This window comes from Sapajus apella, unplaced genomic scaffold (assembly GCF_009761245.1).
Source record: "Sapajus apella isolate SASKATOON/1434 unplaced genomic scaffold, GSC_monkey_1.0 scaffold83, whole genome shotgun sequence".
NCBI lineage: Eukaryota > Metazoa > Chordata > Mammalia > Primates > Cebidae > Sapajus > Sapajus apella.
In genome coordinates, this window is record NW_022437023.1 from 1,985,796 (window position 1) to 2,007,878 (window position 22,083).

General features: G+C 44.0%; 1 protein-coding gene across 4 annotated transcripts in view; it reads right to left on the reverse strand.

Moving 5' to 3' along the window:
- Positions 1–208: 208 nt before the first annotated feature.
- The window catches only part of ILRUN (inflammation and lipid regulator with UBA-like and NBR1-like domains), a 113,119-nt gene continuing 91,244 nt past the window's right edge, over positions 209–22,083 (reverse strand). For 2 of the 4 annotated variants that reach the window (XM_032253468.1, XM_032253466.1), the window contains 2 exons: positions 20,037–20,365; positions 209–3,523 (listed from right to left, as the gene is read on the reverse strand). In XM_032253468.1, coding sequence (XP_032109359.1) covers positions 3,488–3,523; positions 20,037–20,365 — 365 coding nt within the window. In that variant the 3' untranslated portion in view covers positions 209–3,487. Of the gene's footprint in view, positions 3,524–18,543; positions 19,656–20,036; positions 20,366–22,083 lie in introns of those variants that run through there. The other 2 variants (XM_032253467.1, XM_032253465.1) reach the window with 1 other exon arrangement.

A 22,083-nucleotide genomic window follows, 5' to 3' on the forward strand; every position in this document is an offset into this window, starting at 1 on the left:
CAGGAGATCCCATTACAAACCCAGGACTAATTTCCCAAACATAAAATGAACCTCAGGGTCTCAGTTTTCCCATCTGCAAAAGGGTAAGGACCAGAGACCAAACAGTGCACATCATAGAGCCATTACGGGGCCATGCAAGTTTACAGGAGGCTTGAGGGTGCAATAAAACCAATACACATGAAAACAGTTTTTTTTTTTTTTTTTTTTTTTTTGGTGTGTGTTAATTTAATCATACAAATATTCATTTATACAGTAAGGAAAAACCTCCTCATCTTTATCTCCTCCTAGGCACCATGAGGCCCCACCACAAACATCCACCCAGCTTGCTCTCTACATACACCACTGTCCATGTGGGAAGGGCAGCCACTGCTGCTCCTGCATTCACCCAAGGAAACAAAGGAAAGGTACGGCGAGGCAGGGTGGGGTGGGTAATCAGCTTGCACTTCTGAGCCCTAGCAACCCTACCATCCTCTCCTGCTGGGCTCAGATTGAATTTGGGGAGGTATTTATTCTCATGCCCATTTCCCACCATGGCCACTCTCAGGCCACACCAGCTGTTTGGTGAGTTTCTCTCCAGGCTGGAAGTAACTTTGATATCCTTAAGGTTACAGCCAGTCCTTATAAAGGAGAGGCTGACTGCTTCTTGTAGAAAAATGCCCCAAATTCAACTGTCCTCATGGCAAAAAGAAAAAAGGCATGCACACGTGCACATCCATCCACATACACACACACCTCACTCCATGCACACTGACAGATTCTTCCCAGGTCTGAACCCCTCTGTCTCCCCAACTAGGTTCAGACCCTATCACCTAAGCATAGTGTCTGCCTCACCTTCTGGGTACCAGACGCAGGTGGTCCTGCCCAGAGGTGGCCTGCTACTTGAAGGTTCTAAGAGGAGCAGGTACTATTGGGGCTGAGAGGTAGCCACTGCCACCCCACTAGGCAGGGGTGCAGAGAGGGGCTCCAGGCATTGCTCTGAACTCATACAAGTGAGGGGAGAGAATGAATGATACTGATACCCTCCCTGGGCTGGGGAAGTCATGGACCCCTCTGCCTGCACTCCAAGACTTGCACTTGCTCTGGCCCTCTGCAAGGAGCTCACCTCGCCTCCAAGGATGTGCACAGAAACGTTTTGTTCTTGGGAAGGGGGACAAGGTGCTTGGGATGTTTAAATTGCCAAGTGATGTTGCCTAGCAGCAAGAGAAGAGCAGGATGACTCTGGCAGGCCCAGACCCACTGATGGGGGCCCATGAAGCCCCTGCTGGGAAACTGAGAAGGGGCACCCAGTGTTGGACAGATGAGGAAGTCAGGAAAGCAGGGGTTGTAAAGCCTCCCACGATCCTGCCAGGGACAGTGGAGATATGCTGCTTCAAGGCTACTAAGCAGTAAGAACAGCTGGGCATGCATGGGCTCCAGGGTGGCAGTGTCTCAGGAGACTGGTACCAGCAGCAGCAGTCTGGGCCTAATGAGGCCCTCAGACAAAACGCCATCCTGAGGCCTATGGTGTGGGCACCTGGCAGGGACTTCCCTCTGCTCTGCTAGGAAACGGAGCACTCCTATGTGTTCAGAAAGTAGATGCTCCAGAGTAAGCTCTAGTCAAGTCCCAGACCCAGCTGCACCACGCTTCTCAGCAGGCTGGCTCCACCCACCCCCAGGGCTTCTCCAGTGGAATAAAGGCTATGTGCCCTTTTATTTTTTGGGGGGGGCGGGGAGGTGAAGAGGGAATTTCACACAAGCTTTTCTCCCACAATCAAGCTTTAAAAAAACAAGAGTCTCAGAAGAGGATGAGGAGGAACAAACAACACACATTTTTTGGAACTCAGACACCCAGACAGAAACAGGCAGGCAGACCCTCACCCACACCCAGGCTATATGACTCCTTGCAGCCACTCATCACCTGGTCTCCCTGCCTGTCTCACGCCCTCACCCATCACCCAGCTGGATAGGGGTGTGATAACAGGCAGGTGACCCTGCAACAGCACCCTGGATCCATATCCTTGGCTCTCAAACCAACTAAGACTTGAGGGAAGGAGCGGGGTGAGAAGAGATGAGGGAGTTTGCATATTCTTGTATCTTTGGCAGACAGCTGTTCTAGCCTGGTTCAAGCTTCCCATGGAGAGATCCACATCTCAACCTGCTCAGAATCCACAGGATGCCGGGGCGGGCACCTGCCTGAGTGAGCAGCCAGCCAATCAGCCTCTTGCTTCAGCTGGGCTGCCACCTGCCCACCTCCCAGCCAATAACCAAGCATCCTGGCAGGGAGGCGGGGCTGTGGAGGTCCTCTCATTTCCATCTAATTGTGGTCTCCAAGATCAAGTAGGCAGTGGCTAGCCCTTCCCCATGACAAATTCCCCATCTGGGGTTGTATTTTTATACCTTAACAGCTCAGTCTCTACTAACAGGCTGTGAAATTATCACAGAGGACAACCGAAGGGAAACAGGGAAAGGAGTTGTGTGACAACAGAGAAGCATGGGCTGCCTTCAAAGCTTGCCTGCTGCACACCTGCTGGCAAGTTGCACCAACACCCGTGCGTGCACACGTGGTGCATACATACACCCAGCACCGAGGCACTGTTCCCAGAGCAAATGGGAAGCCACTGCATGAAGAATCCAAAAGAGCAGTAAGCATGACGGCATTTCTCTCTGCCAAGAGAAACATGGAAGAAAAGCAATTTGAATTGTTACAAGGGTATGCAGAAGGACACCTCTCGGGCTCAGAAAATCCCACGTCACCCGAGATCTATCCTCAAGGCTTCCTCTGCTGGCCACACAGGGAAGTTTGGTCTTCAGAGAGGTTCTGATGCTAACAAGCCACAGGGTTGACAAATACAAATGTCAAAGGTGTAAATCAACAGAAGATTAAAGAGAAAAGAGGAGGAAAGGGGTGACAACTCATTGGCTGATGCCATTAAAAACAAATGGCGTCAGAGACTTCTGGAGTCATGTGGCACAGCAGATGTACTCCTGTAGCACTGATCCGCAGAGTCCTCAAATATGCCATGCCAACTTTTTACCTGAATCTCTTCCAGAGCAAGCACTATTCTATAAAGAATATGTTATCCCTTATTTAAAAAAATAAAAGTAGGGAAAGGGGAAAAAATTAGCATGTGCTCAAAACTACAACCTCTCTGTAGGCAAAATAATTTTTGTTTAAAAAGATGGCTTTTTCCCCCATTTTAAACTTCTTCCCCCTTCCCCAGTGACCTAATGACTTGTTAGACTGATGCCTATATAAACAAAACCCAAAGTGGCTGCATGGATTTCTTCTTGGTAGCCTCAACACCATTCCTGGGATTCAGCATTCACACATGCATACTGAGTTTACTCAAAACTAGTCTGTTCTGCTTCTTCCTCTTCTTCCAGGATGAGAGGGGGTCAGAGCCAGGGGTCTGTGCGATGTGGTCTGCAATCCAGAGGAACCCCTTGCCCTACCCCCCAAAGTCAGGCCTTCTGTCTTTTGTTAATTTTTCTTCTTGCTGACACCCGTTTAAGACTGGCCGAAGGGGTAAGGCCCATGGAGCCCCTGGAAGAGAGTGAAGATAGTCAGTGATGGTAGACACAGCAGTGCAACTTGACAACCAAACCCAGTGCAGGAATCTGTGGTTCCCAGTGAGTCACAAGGAAGCCCCAATGCACAGACAAGGCCTGAGGGTCTTTGCTATACAAAACCTCAGCAGGCCAAAGATCAGTACATTTCAAGTTGCTAAGCTTCTCACTGAATCCACCATCCAAAGAGGAGGAGGGTGGAGAGGTAACTCCCCCATCTTTCAGATGGTAGACCAGTCGATGCCAACCTTCCTCCACCCAGGTCACAAAGCTTTCCTATTTCCTTCTTGACAAAAATGTCTCAACCACTCTGCTCAAGATTCTCATATGCCACTTTATGCACCTTAACTTCAGATGTAAGGCTACCGCTAGCTAACTACACATCTATCAGCAAAAACACTGTAGAAGAAATAGCAGCAACCTACTTGGCACCTAAGTCTCAGGCACAGTACTAGGGGCTTATCCTACATTGCCTTTAATCCCCACCTCTCCCCTAAAAGCCAGGTGAGTATTACAACACCTATTTCACTGACACCCATTTTACTGCAGAGACTAAGACTTGTTCAAGGTCATGTGGTTAGGCCAAGTGCGGTGGTTCACACCTGTAATCCCAGGACCTTGGAAAGCCAAGGCAGGAGGATCACTTGAGCCCAGGAGCTTGAGGCTAGCCTGGACAATATGGTCAGAACGTATTCCTATAATTTTTTTTTTTTTAAATTAGCCAGGTATGGTGGCCTATGGCTATGGTCCCAGCTACTTGGGAGGCTGAGGTGGCAGGATCACTTGAACCTGGAAGGCCAAAGCTGCAATGAGCTGTGATTGCCCCACTGCACCACTCCAGGCTGGGTAACAGAGCAAAATCCTCCTTCAATTTAAACAAAAAATCACGTGGTAAGAGACAGAGTCAAGATTCAAAACCAAATTTGATGGACTGCAGTATTCCTTCTCCCCACCCTAGCTCTCCCTGGCCACATATTGAGGTTTATTCCAGCTTGCCAAAGGCACTTTCTATGTTGCTTGGCTGAGTGGAAGAGTCTTCACAGTCTTGCTTCCCCTGATAAGAGTAAGACACTAAGATGTGCCAACATCAAAAGCAGCTACACAAACCATGAACATGCTGGGCCATGACGTGTGCTTCCTCCCCAATCCCTGCTTTTTGTTTTTCCATATAAAGCCTCCCAAAACCAGAAGTGTGTCTCTAGCTGCTTGGTGGTATCACTAAACAAAAAAATCCCAAGGAGATGATTTGGGGAACGGACAGGCCAACACCAATGGAGCATCCAGTAGTAGCATCTAACACGTTCTCTTTAACCCTCACAAGGAGACAAGTATGATCTCCAAGCTCAGAGAGGTGAAGCAACCTGATTAAGGGCACAGCACTGGTGAAGGAAGCAGCTGGCGTTTGCCAAAATGCCACATGGCTGCCAGCCCGAGCAAACCATGCCTCTGGCAGACAAGCTATGGCTCCAACTGTCTCAGCAGCCAGAGCATCCACCCACTCGAGCAAGCGTGGGCTGGCGCAGCAAAGGGCTCTTGGATTCCATTTTGAAAGGCCTGGTAGGAGGGTCACATACATCAGAGGTATCAAGTTGGTGCAAAAGTAATTGCAGTTTTTGCCATTTCCCCCCACCACGAGACAGTCTTGCTCTATCACCCAGGCTGGAGTGCAGTGGTATGATCTTGGCTCACTGTAACTTCCACCTCTCGGGTTCAAGCAATCCTCCTGCCTTGGCTCCTGAGTAGCTGGGATTACAGGTGCGCACCACCATGTGCAGCTATTTTTTAGTAGAGAGAGGGTTTCACCATATTGGTCATACTGGTCTTGAACTTTTGACCTCATGATCTGCCTGCCATGGTCTCCCAAAATGCTGGGATTTACAGGCATGAAGCCACCATGCCTGGCCTTTGCCATTACTGTTAATGGAAAAAAACACAGTAACTTTTGCACCAACCTAAGAGAAAGTAAAGCAGCTTAAAACAAGCTGCTCTGACTCAGCAGTTCCCAACAACAATCATTCATCCAGAATGACCCAAGGAAAGCAACAAAAGCTTCAATTCCTTTAAGGTTTAGAATCAACACAATGCTCAAAGGTCTCCGTGCAGGAAGAAAAAAATGCACAGAAAAATGAAAACCTGGCTGGGCATGGTCGCTCACATCTATAATCTTAGCATTTTGGGAGGCCAAGGCAGGAGCACTGCTTGAGGTGAGGAGTTGGAGATTAGTTTGGGTAACACAGTGAGACTCCATCTCCACACACAAAAATTTTTTTTCAATTAGCACAATGCATGGCTGTAGTCCCAGACACTCAGGAGGCTGAAGCCAGAGGATCACTTGAGCCCAGGAGGTCGAAGCTGCAGTAAGCTATGACTGTACCACTGTACTTCAGCCTGGGAGACAGAGTAAGACCTTCTCTCTTAAAAATAAAATAAAGTCACATGTTCTGAGGGTCAGGAAAAAAATAATAATAAATTAAAGAAAAAAGAAAATTCAAAAAACAAACAGCATTTGTTTCCTATGAAATATTTACCCCTTTACCCTAAATTTAACTGCTTTCCAGTCCAAAGCTCTACATACTTCATGTGGGCCTTTATAAAGCAAGTACTAGCCTTATGTTTTGTCTCGAATACTTGATGGGAGTTAATGACTTTGCCAAAGAGCTGTTGCACATTCCCACATAACAGATAAATAAAATGGGTTCTATGCAATTAGCAGAAACAGGAATAAAGACATGTGCACTTTCAGATTTCCATTTGAGTGCCCTGGCCCTGACCATTCAGTGTGGCACTTAACTAGTTTAGATTATGGTTATTGTTGATCCTCTATTTACTGATGTTCCATGCCTTTCATAAAGAAAAATGCATTTGTACAGCTTTTCCCCTGTATTAAAAATAAAGAAAAATATAAAGAAAAATGGTACCTAATTCTTTCATCCAGAGAACTACATATTAGAATTGTTGTTTAATTGGTGGGGGAAGACGCCTTCATGAAAAAGCTCTATTTTCCTTACCCCAAAATTAATTACCATCACTTCAAGGAAGAGAGAGAGTGCCAACTCTATCTGGAAACTATTTTATGATCTAGACTCCCCACATGCAGGGCCATAGGTGTCTCCTGTGGATCACAGAACACAGGCAACACAACACCAGTTGTAGAGGAAAAACCTGGCAGAGATTCCAAGAACAGCTTGTCTAGGGAGTTCTATGGCAGCAGGCCAAGCGAGAAGACCATGGAGGTACCTTTTGGATGGAGGTACCTTCAAAATGGGAGCCCCATCCACATTTCAGGTTTCGCTGGAATTCTAAGACCTGGTGTAACCGGTTCTGGTACCCAAAGACCATCCTAGCCTAAAAGTAGGATCTGGCAATACAGATAATGTTCACTCTCTTCTGGAAATACCTCCTGTTAACACTTGTACCACTAATAAGGAAAACAGATCAAGGGGTAGATGCATCAGGTGGTACCACAGAAGCCTCAATTCAACTTTGACTCAAGCAAAAATCAAAGCCATCATGCTGATTATAAAACCCAGTGAGTTTGAGGCAGAAAGCCACTCTCCTCTATAAAGAATTATGTCCTATCACATAGGGACTAGCAGCAAGACTGGCTTATCCATGCTAATGGAAGGTATAAATACTCAAACCCAGAAAAAAATTCTGGTATCTGACTCCAGGTCTAAAGGCCAGTTGCCCAGGGCCTACACCACTTACATAGAAATGGATTTCCAAAGGCTACACTGAGCAGCCCCGCATCCGCTAGGGGATAAGAAACTGTTCAGGTCCATAGGGGCTGAGGTGTTGCTTGTTTTGCCTCAGCTTCCCCAAAGCTTTTCATTGACCAGCTGTCATAAGTATGAGCATGGGGACCTAAGTTCAACCTGGCCAGAGAGCAGACAAGCCCTCTTAAAGCACAGAGGCTCCACAGTCATTAGCTAAGGCAGTAACACCTCCTGCTCACCAGCGTTGGGGAAAAGACTTTTATCTTAGGCCAGCCGAATGATTACAGTAGATGGGCCAAGCCCTGAACTCCATTTCCACAAGGTAATCATAGCTACTACAAGCCGTTATTTGGCTAATTTCCTAAAATTAAAAATATATATATTTTATTTTAGAGGCGGGGGGCTCTCACTATGTTGCCCAGCTAGTCTTGAACTCCTGGCCTCGAGTCACCTTCCCACCTTGGTCTCCCAAAGTGCTGAATTTTAGGGCTGTGCTTAGCCCTAAAATACTGTTAGAGAACATTTACAGACATAAAGATGAGCTCAGTCTCATCCTTAATAATCTCCTGAAAGGAAAATTTAAGATCCAGTACTTATGATCCTGTCCTCAAAGCAAACCTAAAAATAACTGTCTGATTTGTTTTACACAATAATTTATAGTTGCTTCTGTTGAATAGCAAGAATCACTCCTAGTCAGTGACTTGGTTATCACTTATTTCATGTGAGGGTAAACCTGCAATATCTTCGAGTCCTTCCTCAAATTACACAGAAGTTAAAATAACCTTTCCAAAAAGGAGTACTGAAAAACTGTCACCGACAGAAGACATTAACTGTATGCCAAAGTGCTAAAAAACAGGCATTTGTTCTATGTCAGTTCGTTGTGTTTTTTTTTTGTTGTTTTTTTTTTTACTGTATTCACCTATATTCAACAGTAGGCAGGACAGTGCTATAAGGAGAGCAGGCTGCCCTTGTATGAGGGTAGAAACTGTTCCTGCCACTTATTTCTGCCTTGCACATAGCAGACTCAAGTATTAATTATGAAATACACTGACTGGTGAGTCAGCCTGTTTTTTAACCTTCCAGGAAAAAAAAGAAGGCTGAAATTCCTAATGAAAAAAGGATGTCTCATTGAGAGCTTTTTGGGTTACTCTTTCTCTACACGAAAGCTTGCTGTTTAGATAAATCACAACACAGGAACTTTCACATACCTGTCTTTATTTTGTTTTTATTTGTGACTTGATTTAAATAAATAAGAAGGTTCCCACAGGTTAATAAAAAGACAGGCACGTTTGCTCTATGGCTGTGAAATAATAAGCTCTCTCGGTGTATATGGATGGCATTACCAGATAACACCATGAGGACCCTCCTCCTCCTCATTTCCTGCGTCAATTCTGGTCAGTGCTTCTCCCACCTAGTGCTCCTTTTGTATCACTTATGTACACTGAATGCAAACACAGAAGAATACAGGGTTTAGTACTAAGTCCTGTCCTGATTCTGTACTGCAAACATTGTGTGGCAAGGCCCTGCTCACAGGTCTGCCCTGGCTGGCGAGGGCCAAAACTAACTAGGCCCTAATGAAACCCATTAGTCTCTCATTAACCAGAAATAAAATTAAGTCTGTACTGGAGTAATGAGCAGGGCAATGAGCACTCCCTCAGGAATGCGCAAGCCAGGGCCCTTTCCTTAGTACCTTCTGACTGCTCCGGGAGGCTTGCCAGTGGCATAGCAGGGCCACTTCAGCATGAGAGAAGGACTTCTGCAGATGATTTAATGTTGGCCTCACTCTGTCGCCCAGGCTGAAATGCAGAGGCATGATCTCGACTCACTGTAACCGCCACCTCCTGGGTTCAAGTGATTCTCCTGCCTCAGCCCCCCAAGTAGCTGGGACTACAGGCGTGTACCACCATGCCCGGCTAGTTTTTGTATTTTTAGTAGAGATAGGATTTTACCATCTTGACCAGGTTGGTCTAGAACTCCTGACCTCAGGTAATCTGCCTGCCTCGGCCTCCCAAAAGTGCTGGGATTACAGGTGTGAGCCACTGTATCTGGCCTGTTCAAGTCACTTTCATGTGATTTTGTCTCCCAAAATTCAAAGATGTATTTGATGCACTGGCTGAAACTGAGCATTAGAACCAGCCAAAGAATAGGAAAAAACCCTACTTTTATGCTCAACGGCTGATCACAGGGCAGGCTCAGTTCAACCAGGCCTTCTGATTGTGCCAAAACATTTAACTCAGTTATAAGTGTGCCGAATATATTCTTAAAGCTCTATAAAAACAACTTTTTACTTTTGCCTCTGTAGTTTTTCTGTTGCTCTTAATTAACCTCTACAGTCCTGTGGGGGAACTTCTTGTCTACCCATTCATCCAACCCTTCATCAGCCATCCCTCCATTGTTCCTCTATCATCCATACTTCCATCCCTCCTCCCTCCATACATCCTCCCTGTCATCCATCCTCCTATCCATCCAAAGCCCCCCATGGCCAAAGGCAACTCCCATAGCCTTCACCTGCCCCTTACCCCCCTTATAATTTTTTTTTTTAAACCATGAAAAATAAAACTCAAACATAATTGTGAATAAAAACACATTATTCAAAGTTTCTACATGGAAGTAGAGGATCCTAGCTGAGTCTGACTTCCCCTTTTAGTAAAGATTTCAGAAAAAGCTATTTGTTATTCAGAAATCTAGCGGCAAAGATCTGATGTAACAGCAAGTGTGCTAGAATCCAAGTGGGATGCTGTTATACAGAACTCTTTCATGGTCATCTCCTAGGGCAGAGGAGATTCCTAAAATGGAAGAAAGAGCCAGTAAGAGTCTCACTGGGGAGGACACCCACACAATGGAAGCTTATTCACGTTCCGAGTCATGGAGCCACCCTGCTAGGACACAGGGTAAGGCTGCTGGTCCAAACTTTCTCTCAGATTTGCCATTCAAGCTCCTGTAACTTTCTGTCAACTACCCCTTCCTTAGAAGCCATCATTTTCCCTGTGTATCTTACAATTAATTGACAGGCATCAGCGCCCACAATGGCTGGTGGATTAAGGGAAGAGAGTAAGTTGTCTCTGTCCTTCTTGGTTCCTTTCAGCTATATTTGGTTTCATCTTGCTACTCCCCTACTCAAAAGCATTGGTGGCACTCTCTCCTTTCATATTAAATGTGAACTCTGCTTTGCTTGGCTTTTAAAGGTCTTCCTCTAAAATTCACCCCACCCTCTTTAAGCACACCTCACTCACCACAGCCAGGCTGGCCAATGTCCTGTGAACACACCCTGCCTGTGGTTGCCTCTGGGCCTTCCTGTATGTGGTTCTTCTTCCCTCCAATTGAGTTTGAATCCATCCTCCATCAAGGAATCACTTTCCTGATTACTCCAAGCCTTACTGCTTTGCCAGTCCCCAAATTCCTATGATCACTTGAAAGTCAATTGGAACTCGACTTGACCCTTACTGGCTCTTATTCTTTCCTATGGGTTAGTCACATCTATGTTATCTATCAGACAGTAAATTCTTTGAAGAAAGGGATTAATGGTTGAGCACTCTGGAGACCTCACTTGCTGACTGAATAATATTAGTCAGTATTATTGACTGTGTAAAGCAAACGGTTTTATCTGGCCTGTAGGCAGTGAAATCACAGCAAAAAGCCTAAGACCCTCAAACCTTTGCAGGAGAACATCCACAGCTCTAAGGAAGCTCCCATTTTCTCTGAGATACAACAGTTCTTAACCTTACATTCTGTTCTGGTCCTGCTGGAATACAATTACAGCAGACTTAGGTGAGAACAAGTCTTTTGAAACCTGAGCATCTATTCCAGGAGACAAATCTTACACTTTTGAATTATATTTTATCTGTTTGAACCTATAATTTCACTAGTCCTACTTTGAGAATGTTCACCAGAAATTAAAATGCTGAATTCAGAGTGTAGGGAAGACAATGAGCCCTTAAAACCAAAATAAAACATGCTGGCAATCTTGGGAACATTAGCTCTGCTTCAGCTATAAGAGTGCACAGGATCAGAACAGCCTAAAACAATGCTCAGGGCCCAAAGCAAATAAAATGGTGTTGGACAGCTTTGAAGCTACTGAGGTACAAAAAGGAAAGTTCCTGGAGATACTTTTTATTCTTAGTCAGATAGTAATGTTACAAACAACAAAAGACATTTTCTAAGGCCCACAGTGTTTGCTTAATTTATTTAAAAAATCCACACAACATTCATGCCAATGTAAACACCAGCAAGGCTGGGAGGACTTTACTGGCTCTTCTGGGTTTTCAAAAGAGAATCATCAAAATATTAAGCCCAGAGTCTCCTGGCAAGTCCCTCTGGTACAGAATGTGCTAATCTGCCAGCCAACTGGGGCAGGTCCCTTGGTTGCTCTACGTCGCTTCCTATCGGCCACAAATTCTTTTGCAGTTCCTACAGATGAATGAAGAGGTCTCTGTGACCTGACACTAAGTGTAAAAGCTACCTTCAGAGAACGCCAACAAACTTCACTTGCCAGCAAACCTCACTGTGGTGTGGTCTAGAACATTAGACTCAAATTGGATCCCTGGAGGCTCCACCCCATAGCCCACCTTCAATTTGCTGTGTGAATGTGAGCAAGTTACTTATAACACTTCCCTATAATTTTTTCAAATGAAGATTATAACTATGAAAGTCACAAGTGTGTTGTGACTGAAGAATAAGAATAAAAGCAGTAAAGGTAATTTGGATAGTATGAAATGGTTTACATGTTAGACAGATAGTTTTAAGCTCAGTCCTTGGACCTCTAACTATGCCACAGGTTCACAAACGGGCAAATTTTGCCTCCCAAGGGACATCTGGCAAAGCCAAGAAACATTTCTGGTTGTTACACTGTGAGGAGGGAGGGCGGTACTATTGTCATCTAGTGGGTAAAAGGCCAGGCATGCTGCTAACCACTGTATAACACATGAGACACATATATCCTTGCCTTCTTTTTAAAAAAACAAAAGACTTAACTGGCCCAAAATGTCAACAGTCTCAATCTTAATCAGTCAGCTGAGAAACCTTGACCTCTACTCATCATTTATGGAATCACATCCAATCTTACAGCAATAGATGCCATCCATGTGACATAACTCTCAAATTTATATCTCCACCTAGCCTTCTCTCCTACACTCTATATCCAACTTGGATATGCAACAGCCCACTTGACACCTCCATTTAGATGCTTATATAAATATCCAATGTATCCAAAATGGAACCCTCATCTCTACCACTTCTACATCTTTTCCCCTCTCCATTGATGGTAGCTCCAGCCCTCTAATTGCTCAGGCCAAAAACCCTGGTGTCACCCTTTATTCTCTCTTACATCCCCTTCCAACCTATTAGAAATCCTGTTAGCTCTAAATAGATCCAGACATGGACCATTTCTCTTACCTCTGCTGCCACCAACCTGATCTGAACCACTCACTCTTTGCCTGGATGACTGCACTGACTTCCCTGTTGGTCTCCTGCTCCTACCCTTGCCCTGTATTTACCACACAAGAGCCAGAGTGCTCCTTTTACAGCATTAAGTCACATAATATCACCCCTCTATTGAAAACCTTTTAATGGCTCCCATTATCCCTCAGAGCAAAAGCCCAAAGCTTTACAAGGGCCCACAAAATGCTCCACAATCTGGTCTCTGTCCCCTGGCTTCATCTCCTTCTACCCTCCTTCTCGTGGCTCTGCTCCAGGCACTGGCCTCCTTGCTATCCCTTGAACACACCAGGCAAACTTCCACTGCAGGGCTTGTACTGGTTGTCCTCTGCCTAAAATATTCTTTCTCCAGATAGGCTTTACAGAAACAAAACTCGACTTTAAAGGAACTGTAGGACAGCCCCTACGTATGTTCTAATTCTAAAATACTCAGTATATTCAAAGGGAGATTTTTTTATTTGTCCCAGAAAAATAAGACCCCAGAGACCGTATCTTGTGGCCACTATCAAGGAACATAGACAGGTTTGGTCCTTGTGTGTCTGTGACATCAAAAAGTACAGATGCTGCTATAACAAAAGTGAGTTAATGAAAACTTCAATGCCAACAAAACCTAAACCCAAGTGACTACGGAAGCTTCCAGGGAATCTTTTCCCTTCTTGGAGGCTAGAGAGAAAGCAATAGCTTGTGGGGAGAAGAGGTTTAATAGTAGAAAAGTCACATAATATTTGGTCAATAACTGCCTTAATCCTCATTTAAAATGTAGCTGTGCATTACAGAAAGCCCACAGCTGGCGGCCCAGCTAATAAAAATGTGCACCTGAACACTGCAATTGGGAAGCAATGCAGTGCAATGTTAAGAGAGCAGGGCACACTTAGGAATCAAAAATAACTGCTTTTCTTGGTATACTGGTCTTATCACCCAGATACGTGACCTTGGGCAAATCACTGAATCAGTCTCAGTAACTGTGACAATACTTTTATCATGGTACATGTGGACTACATGAAGTAATGCATGTCAAGCACTGAGCCTACTGTTTCTGAGGAATAAAAACAAGGATGGGAAGCAGGGAGGTTACTGGTGTTTTTTGCTATAGGCTTTGTAGAATACCTGGTTCCTTAAACTATGTACATTGATACATTTTAATAATAAAAATTAAATTTAAAAAAGTCCTCAGCACAGTGCCTGGCACATAGTAAGTGCTCAATCAATGATAGTTTTACAGCTCTGATTAATGTACTTTCATTGGCCTGAGAACAGTGTGTTCTTACTACCTGTTCCTTGCCAGAGGGCCAAGTGACACCGATTTTCCATCTAGTTTCTCTTTGAACCATCTTTAAACCTTTCGTGGAGAGATCTGCATGTGAGAATGAAGAAAATTCTAAGGTTTCACAGCAGTGGGAAGGTTACACTGGTGCCCTCTTAACGCCTCACATCAGCACTAGCCCAGTTGAAGACACCAACCACCTACCTTCTAGTCAAATGACCTGGGCAAATGTTGGTCCCAATTCCACGAAGTCATTCCAAACCCTTCCCTTATTATTATGTTAAACTTGTTGGCCATTTCAAAGTAGATAATAGATCCACAAGCTGTTACATCTCCAGGCCCATAGAACAAAAGATCTGCCTTTTCCAACCCTCCTCCAGTACGCCCCACTACTGTTTCTAAACCCTCACCTGGACGGACAGAAAAGAACTCTTCTATGCCTTAGTCAACACAGACAGCAGCAGGTGAGAAAAAGAGCTGATTTCTGATGTAACAGAAACAGACTGACTCCTGCTAGCTCCAGATACAAAATGCTCTACAGGATGACTGTCAGACGGAAAGGGGTGGGGGTGGGGAAGAGAACAAGAGCACAAGTAAGCCGGCAAGCACGAGTGTGTGAGCAGATGGCACTTGGCAGGGCTGGCTCTGGAGGAAAGGGATGAGCCTCCCCACAAAGATAATAATAAGTTTCTCCTTTTGAAACAGCATTTGATGGAAGTAATAACAGTGGCTCAGACTGTAATCCAGTTTAAAGTGGGAATATATGACATATACCAGCCTCAAACACTTTTTTTTAAGAAAGAACAAACACAAAATAAGAGCCACAGTTCAAGTAACAAAACAAATGAATCTGGAGGTCCTCTTCAGCTCCCAGTGTAAATCATTACTCCTTTAGTGAAATGCTCCAAAGCACACAGCTGTCTTAAAGAACAGCCCCACAATTTTGCCAGCCACACTCTTATTCCCAGCTGTCCTCAATCAGACCATTTGGTGTCTTACTGCTCTGTAAAGGCCTTCTTAGAAAACAATGACATTTAAAAAATTACTGCATATAAGAAAAAGGTGCATCTAATGTTAACAGGGCTTTTATTCTCTTCCCACACCTCTGTGAATTGTTTTTCATCAGTTTCACACTGTCCAAACAGCAGCTACTCTGGGCCCTCAGAGATGAGTCAGAGTGCTAGAATTCACAGCAAGGTTAGCCTTAAGTCAACAGCGTGATCACCTATCCTACCCTGACTTATCAGAAGCTCTTCAGCTAATCACATAAAAAGGGAAAATTAAAACACTTGCTAGCCTTCACCAGTACTTGATCTCACTGTTCACCTGGGACAGACAGGTCAGCCACAACTGAGCTGACAATGAGGCCATCCAATTTCTAACAAAAGCTGGGAACCAGATTTATGAATCTTTAAAGCAGGTCAGCATGTAATTACTGTTCTGACTCCTTCTGACAGCTCTCCCACAGGGAGAAACCCCTTTGGGTTGTGGGATGCAGCTAGGGGAGGCGTTCCCCCCCAGGGAAAGAGCACTGGCTTCAGGGAGCTTATGATGATTCAAGAACGGCTGGGAAGGACTCCAGGGTGTCCGGTTCCTGGCACTGACAGATGGGCCTTTCTGTTGACATATCCACGCAGCCCTCATAGTGCAGGTGCCTGAGGCAATCATAGTGCAGGTGCCTGAAGCAATCTTTTACCTTCATCCTACCAACCTTAGCAAGTTAAACTGTAACTATGGAGGCAGCAAGAAACTACCTGCGCCTACCAAAAGTGTGGTCATAGGCTTCCAGAGCATCACGTTCTTTCCTAGCCTTGATGGCAAGCAGGGATCTCTCTGGAGTTAATAAGATGTATTGCCAACTCAGTGAGCCCTGACACTAGAACCTCAGGCACCCCCTCCTATCTAGGTGATAAAGATGGCATCCAAGCCAGGTGCGGTCGCTCACGCCTGTAATCCCAGAACTTTGGAAGGCCAAGGTGGGCGGGTGACTTGAGGCCAGGAGTTCAAGACCAGCCTGGCCAACATGGTAAAAACCCTGTCTATACTAAAAATACAAAAATTTAGCTGGGTGTGGTGATGTGTGCCTGTACTCCCAACTACTCGGGAGACTGAGGCAATAGAATCGCATGAACCCAGGAGGCGGAGGTTGCAGTGAGCTGAGATGGTGGGTGACAGAGCAAGACTCCTGTTTCAAAAAAAAAAAAAAAAAAAAAAAAGATGGCACCTGGGCTGAACTGAAAATGCTTCCCAATTCCATAGCCCCAGAGGTCTCTTTTTTTTCCTCTACTTATTCACAAATAAAAGGGTGCTAATTTACTATAAACACCACATGGCTTACGTATTTTGAGTGTAAAAATATTTTATCTTTTTTATCAATCAGAAAAAGAAAGTCACTAGAGACCCAGCAAACACTGGAGCTTGTCAAAAAGATGCCACAGTCAATGATCAGATTACTTAAGAGCTGTGTGTCTTATTTAAACTCTGCCTCATTCACAACTTGATACTACTGGTCATCAACTCAATGCAAGCTTTCCCTCAACACAATCTCCAGCCCAATAGGAGGATCTAGAGAAAGCCCAGGTTCACCTACCATGAAATACCTTTTAGTAATGTGGCACCTGGACTTGAATTCCAGCTCTGCCTCTCACTGGCTGTGTGATACTGGGCAGTGAGAGGCAGAGGTTTTGTTTCCTTATCTAAAAATGAGATGATATAGGTAAAGTACTTGGTAGGATGCCTAGTCCACAGAAACAATTAAAAATAACTGATATATACCTGATCTCATCACTTTGTCAGGTATATACTTCAGAACCTCAAGCATGCCTGCCTTTATAAATAAATAAATTACATATTCTCAAGACAAATATAAATGTTTAGGATTATCTCTGCATTTAAGACTCACCTTTATCAAAGATGTATGACAGACAGATGGTCATTCATATTTATGATAGATGTCCTCCATTTAACCAATTCTTTTCAAAGTCATTTGTATAATTATTTCATCCCTACTCCTCAAAAAAACACGCCGTGACCAACTGAACCTATCTCCCATTGTCCATCACCCAACCTCGCAACCACAGGTCCCTCACTCACTCAGCCCTTGGTACTTCAACTGTTCTCCATGTCCTTGCTGTCTGTCCATCTTTCCAAATCTCATCCATCCTCTGAAAAGCCTTTTCCTTCAATTCCATCTCCACTTCATCTCTGCTTCTCTCTCTTACTGCACCCTTCCAGCCATTACATACAATACAGGCTGGGAGCAGTGGATTGCATCTACAATCTCAGCACTTCGGCAGGCCAAGGTAATAGGACCACTTGAACCCAAGAGTTCAGGATCAGCCTGGGCAACACAGGGAGACCCCATCTCTACAAAAAATTTAAAAAATTAGTTAACTGTAGTGACATGAGCCTGTAGTCCCAGCTACTTGGGAGGCTGAGATGGGAGGATCACTTGAGCCCAGGAAGTCAAGGCTGCAGTAAGCTGTGATTGTGCCACTGCACTCCAGTCTGGATGGCAGAGTGAGACACTATCTCAAAAAACAACACACACACACACACACACACACACACCCCAAAAAACAAATTATGCATTTTGACTGTATTATTCTCTATTGACCAAATTCATATTCATTTTGAATGAATTGCTCTCTAATTGCTTTGTGCATGTTTCATTTCCCCTACTGTACTGTAGGTTCCTAGTGGGTAGAGATCGTTTTAGTCCTCAAGTCTCCTAATGTACCACTAACACTGCTCTAAACAGTGCACAGATATATGAATACTTACCAATGACTATCTACACCCTATTCTATTCCTAAGGAGCCTTGAGAGCTAGAGTAGAGCTGACTCAGCTTTAGCTAGAAATGGCTTAAGAGAATCTGCTCAATGCTTCATATAAATGCTAAGATTCTGCTTAGATTAAGAAAAAAAGGAGACCCCAATTTCTCTTTGAATCTAAGTTTCACATTTTCAATGCATTACAGTCTTTTTGGATAGTACTTCTAATGGGAAGCTTTTCTCGGCAGTTCTTGCAAATGCTACATCTAAATGATCCTACAGAGTCCATGAAAAAAATTAGGTAACATTTTAATACCATGAGTTCATCAAAGAAATAAGTCAGTAACCTCACCATAGTCCAGCCCTTCCAAAAGAAGCAACACCCTGGTAGGACTTTAATTAAAACTGGCAGAAAACACCAGCCCACCATTCCCAACCCTCTGTGATGACTTTGCAGAACCATCAAAGAGGTGGTTAAAAAGCATCAGTCCCTAAAGGAGAGGAAAAAAATTAATGGGCTCTCAATTCAGGAAGGTAAGTGCAATGCCCTGGCCAGGAACAGCAGCCCTCTCCTAAAACTGCAGTGATGGCCGAGCCAGAAAGCTCACAGTTGGGTGAGGCAGCTTTCATTAGAGAAAGCACAGGGGCAACTGGTTTGTTTTGCTTCAGTCAACGTTCATCTTCCCATTAAATTCAACAGACTCAAGTCCCCGTTCTAACAAAGCATATTTAGCCCAGAGCTGACCCATTTACCACCCAGAACAGTCATAGACTCTGGAGGGTTAAACTTAAGGAAAAATACTAGAGAAATAGGAGCTTAGAAGAAAATATTTTATTTATTAGTGTTAAGATGTGAAGCGTCTTTCCTCAAATACAGGCAATTTACTCTCTTGCCAATTTACTTCTTTTATATCCTGCACAATTAACAATAATCCACAAAATCCTTTGCATTGACCATTCAATCAACCAATAAATTAATCCTTCATTATGCTATTACTACTGAATGAAGTCTTTCCTACTAGACAATGTGTAGAAAGAGGATTCACATCACCAGGTTTCTTAATTCACCTCTTGATCTAGACCACATTTAAACTACTGGTCAGATTGGGCATGGTGCTTCACGCCTGTAATCCCAGCACTTTGGGAGGCTGAGGCGGGCAGATCATGAGGTCGGAAGTTTGAGACCAGCCTGGCCAACATGGTGAAACCCTGTCTCTACTAAAAATACAAAAAAAAAAAAAAAATAGCCGGGCGTGGTGGCACGTGCCTGTAATCCCAGCTACTTGGGAGCCTGAGGCAGGAGAACTACTTGAACCCAGGAGGCAGAGGCTGCAGTGAACTGAGATCGTGCCACTGCACTCCAGCCTGGGCAACAGAGCAAGACTCCATCTTGGAAAAAATAAAAACAACAAACTACTGGTCAGAAAAATATCATTCTTACAAACTAGTCACTTGCCCCTCAAATAAACATGAACTTTATTTTTAAAATTTAGGGTGAAGGCCAACAAGAATTGAAGCCAGGACAGACATAGCAGTTTATGTGGTAATATGGTAGGATACTGGGCTTAATATGCAGCATTATTATTCAGAGAAGAATGCCCAGGAATGCTCACAGGACTCCACTATGTGAACCACCTACAACAATGAACTCCCAGCATCACGACTTTATTCAGCCAACCAAAACCAACAACTGGGAACCATCATTACCTTAGCAGACAAACAGTGAAGACACTGTTTAATCAACTGGCATAGAGAAAAACAGATCAAGAAATCAAACACCTAGAAGGGTACCTCACAACAATCAGAATATTTAAAATCACAGTTAACAAACAATTCTCTCACTTATTCGCCACATTTGAAAAGTAAAAATATCACTGGGGCTCTCTGGGTTGTGGATAAGGAAGTCGATGTGCCATAAAAGACTGAAAAGACATCAACAAGAAGACATGCAAACTGAGTAAATAAAGCCCAACAACAATATTTAGAATAAATAATTGAGCAACCTTCTTTTTCTTTAAATACTAAAGGTAAAGAACTTTACTCTTTCAACACCCAAACCATAGCAGAAAGACAGGAGTAAATTATAAATGTGGATGACGCAACATCCACAGGACATGAAGACGGGGGTGGGGAAAGGGACAAAGGAGTAGGTTTTTGCATTGTTGCTGTTGGCAGGAGAGCTAAGCAGTCTTAAAGAACCTCCTCCAGGGAGCAGCAGTCTAGGATTCTAGGTTTACCATGAAGCGGGTATCACAAGTCCCAAGGCCCTCCACCTACCCCTTCTCTTCTCCAAGGGCACCTACCTTACTGTAAGTCACTACTGATAAGTTGTTTGCGTGACTGCTGGGAGACAGATTTACAGAGTTCTGTGACAGTCTATCCTGGTCTTGCTCAGTTTGGTCAGGAGCAGGAGCCCATGTGTTTTTGCTGATCGAGTCGAACTCAGAACCCCCAGGGTCTTTTAAGTTGTTTTCATCTGATTGTCGGTTCTTTTGGGGAGAGGCAAATGGGTTGAAGTTTCCTTCTACCTTGCGATGTGGCTGTGTGTTGAACTCCGTTTCAAAAGATGACAGCTGCTGCGTTACTCCTAAAAGTCCACCCACCTCCACACTGAGAATCACCCAGATGACATCTGAAACAAAAAGGTAACTCATATCAATGCCAGGCTTACCCTTAAGGCCCAAGACAGCTACTACCAAAAACCCCAAACACTATCCAAACCATAGAATGAAACATTCTTTTATATGCTAGTTTTAAAAACTTGCTGACAAAGTTGCCCAATACATTTGCATTGCATGCATAGCAACATTTTTGGTAATGTCAAATTCAAATTCTGGTATAAATCCAGCAGAGGCCTGTGGTGAGATCCTTGAAATTCTATTTATAAAAAGCCTACCAGCTGATTCCAATGCACAGTCATCTTTGGAAATCATTATTTCAAAGAACAACGATCAATCGATAGAAATCTAAAAGTTACTGTTCCTAGAATTAACAACTCTTTGTGGTTTTTCGCTTTATTTTGCATGTATTTAACTCAGAAAATTGAGGGCAGGCATAGTTCTGGAGTTTTAAAATGCTTACAATTATGAGAATTGCAACTTTATCAACCTACTTTCCTTTGGGGGCGATTTAGAATGACCATATGCTGTCCAAACTAGGACAAATGAGAGTGAAAGAGGGGCCTATTAATAATTACAAAGGACCAGCACTAATCTAGACAAAATGGAAGATATTATCACCCTATTTTTCTCACTCTATTTGACCAAAAGACACCAAGAATTCGGTATGCCTCAGACTTTCTAAAATACCCAATTTAACAACTGCTTTGCTTTTCTGTCATACAGTCATGCATTGCTTAATGAAGATATGTTCTGAGAAATGTATCATTAGGCAATTTCATCACTGAGTGAACATCATAGAGTATACAAACCTAGATGGTATAGCCTACTACACACCTAGGCTATATGGTATAGCCTATTGCTCCTAGGCTACAAATCTGTACAGCATGTTATTGTACTGTTACTGTATTGAATACTGTAGGCAACTGTAATGCAACAGTAAGTATATGTGTATCTAAACGTATCTAAGGCCAGGTGCAGTTTTTCATGCCTGTAATTCTAGGCACTCTGAGAGATTCAGGCAGGAGGATCACTTGAGCCCAGGAGTTTGAGACCGGTATGGGCAACACAGGGAGACCCATCTCTAAGAAAATTTAAAAATTAGCTGGCCACAGTGGTGCTTGCCTGTAGTCCCAGCTACTTGGGGGACAGAGGTGGGAGGATCGTTTAGGCCCAGGGGGTACAGGCTGCAGTGAGCCGTGACTGCACCAATGCACTCCAACCCAGGCAACAGAGCAACACCCTGTCTTAAAAAAAAAGAAAAAATTTACAGCTGGGGCAGTGGCTCACACCTGCAATCCCAACACTCTGGGAGGCTGAGGAAGGCAGATCACTTGAGGTCAGGAGTTTGAGATCAGCCTGACCAACACAGTGAAACTCTGACTCTCTACTGAAAATACAAAAATTAGCCAGGCATGGTGGCAGGCGCCTGTAATCCCAGCTACTCAGGAGAATTGCTTGAGCCTGGGAGGCAGAGCTAAGATTGTGCCACTGCACTCCAGTCTAGGTGACAGAGTGAGACTCTGTCTCAAATTTAAAAAAAAAATTAAAAAATAAAAAAAGCTATCTAAACACAGAATTGTAAAGATATGTTACGAAAAAGATAAAAAATGATATACCTGTCTAGGGAACTTACTACAAATGGAGCTTTCAAGCCTAGAAGTTGATCTGGGTTAGTCAGTGAGTTAGTGTGGCAGTATAAGACATTACTCAACATTAATGTAGACTTCAT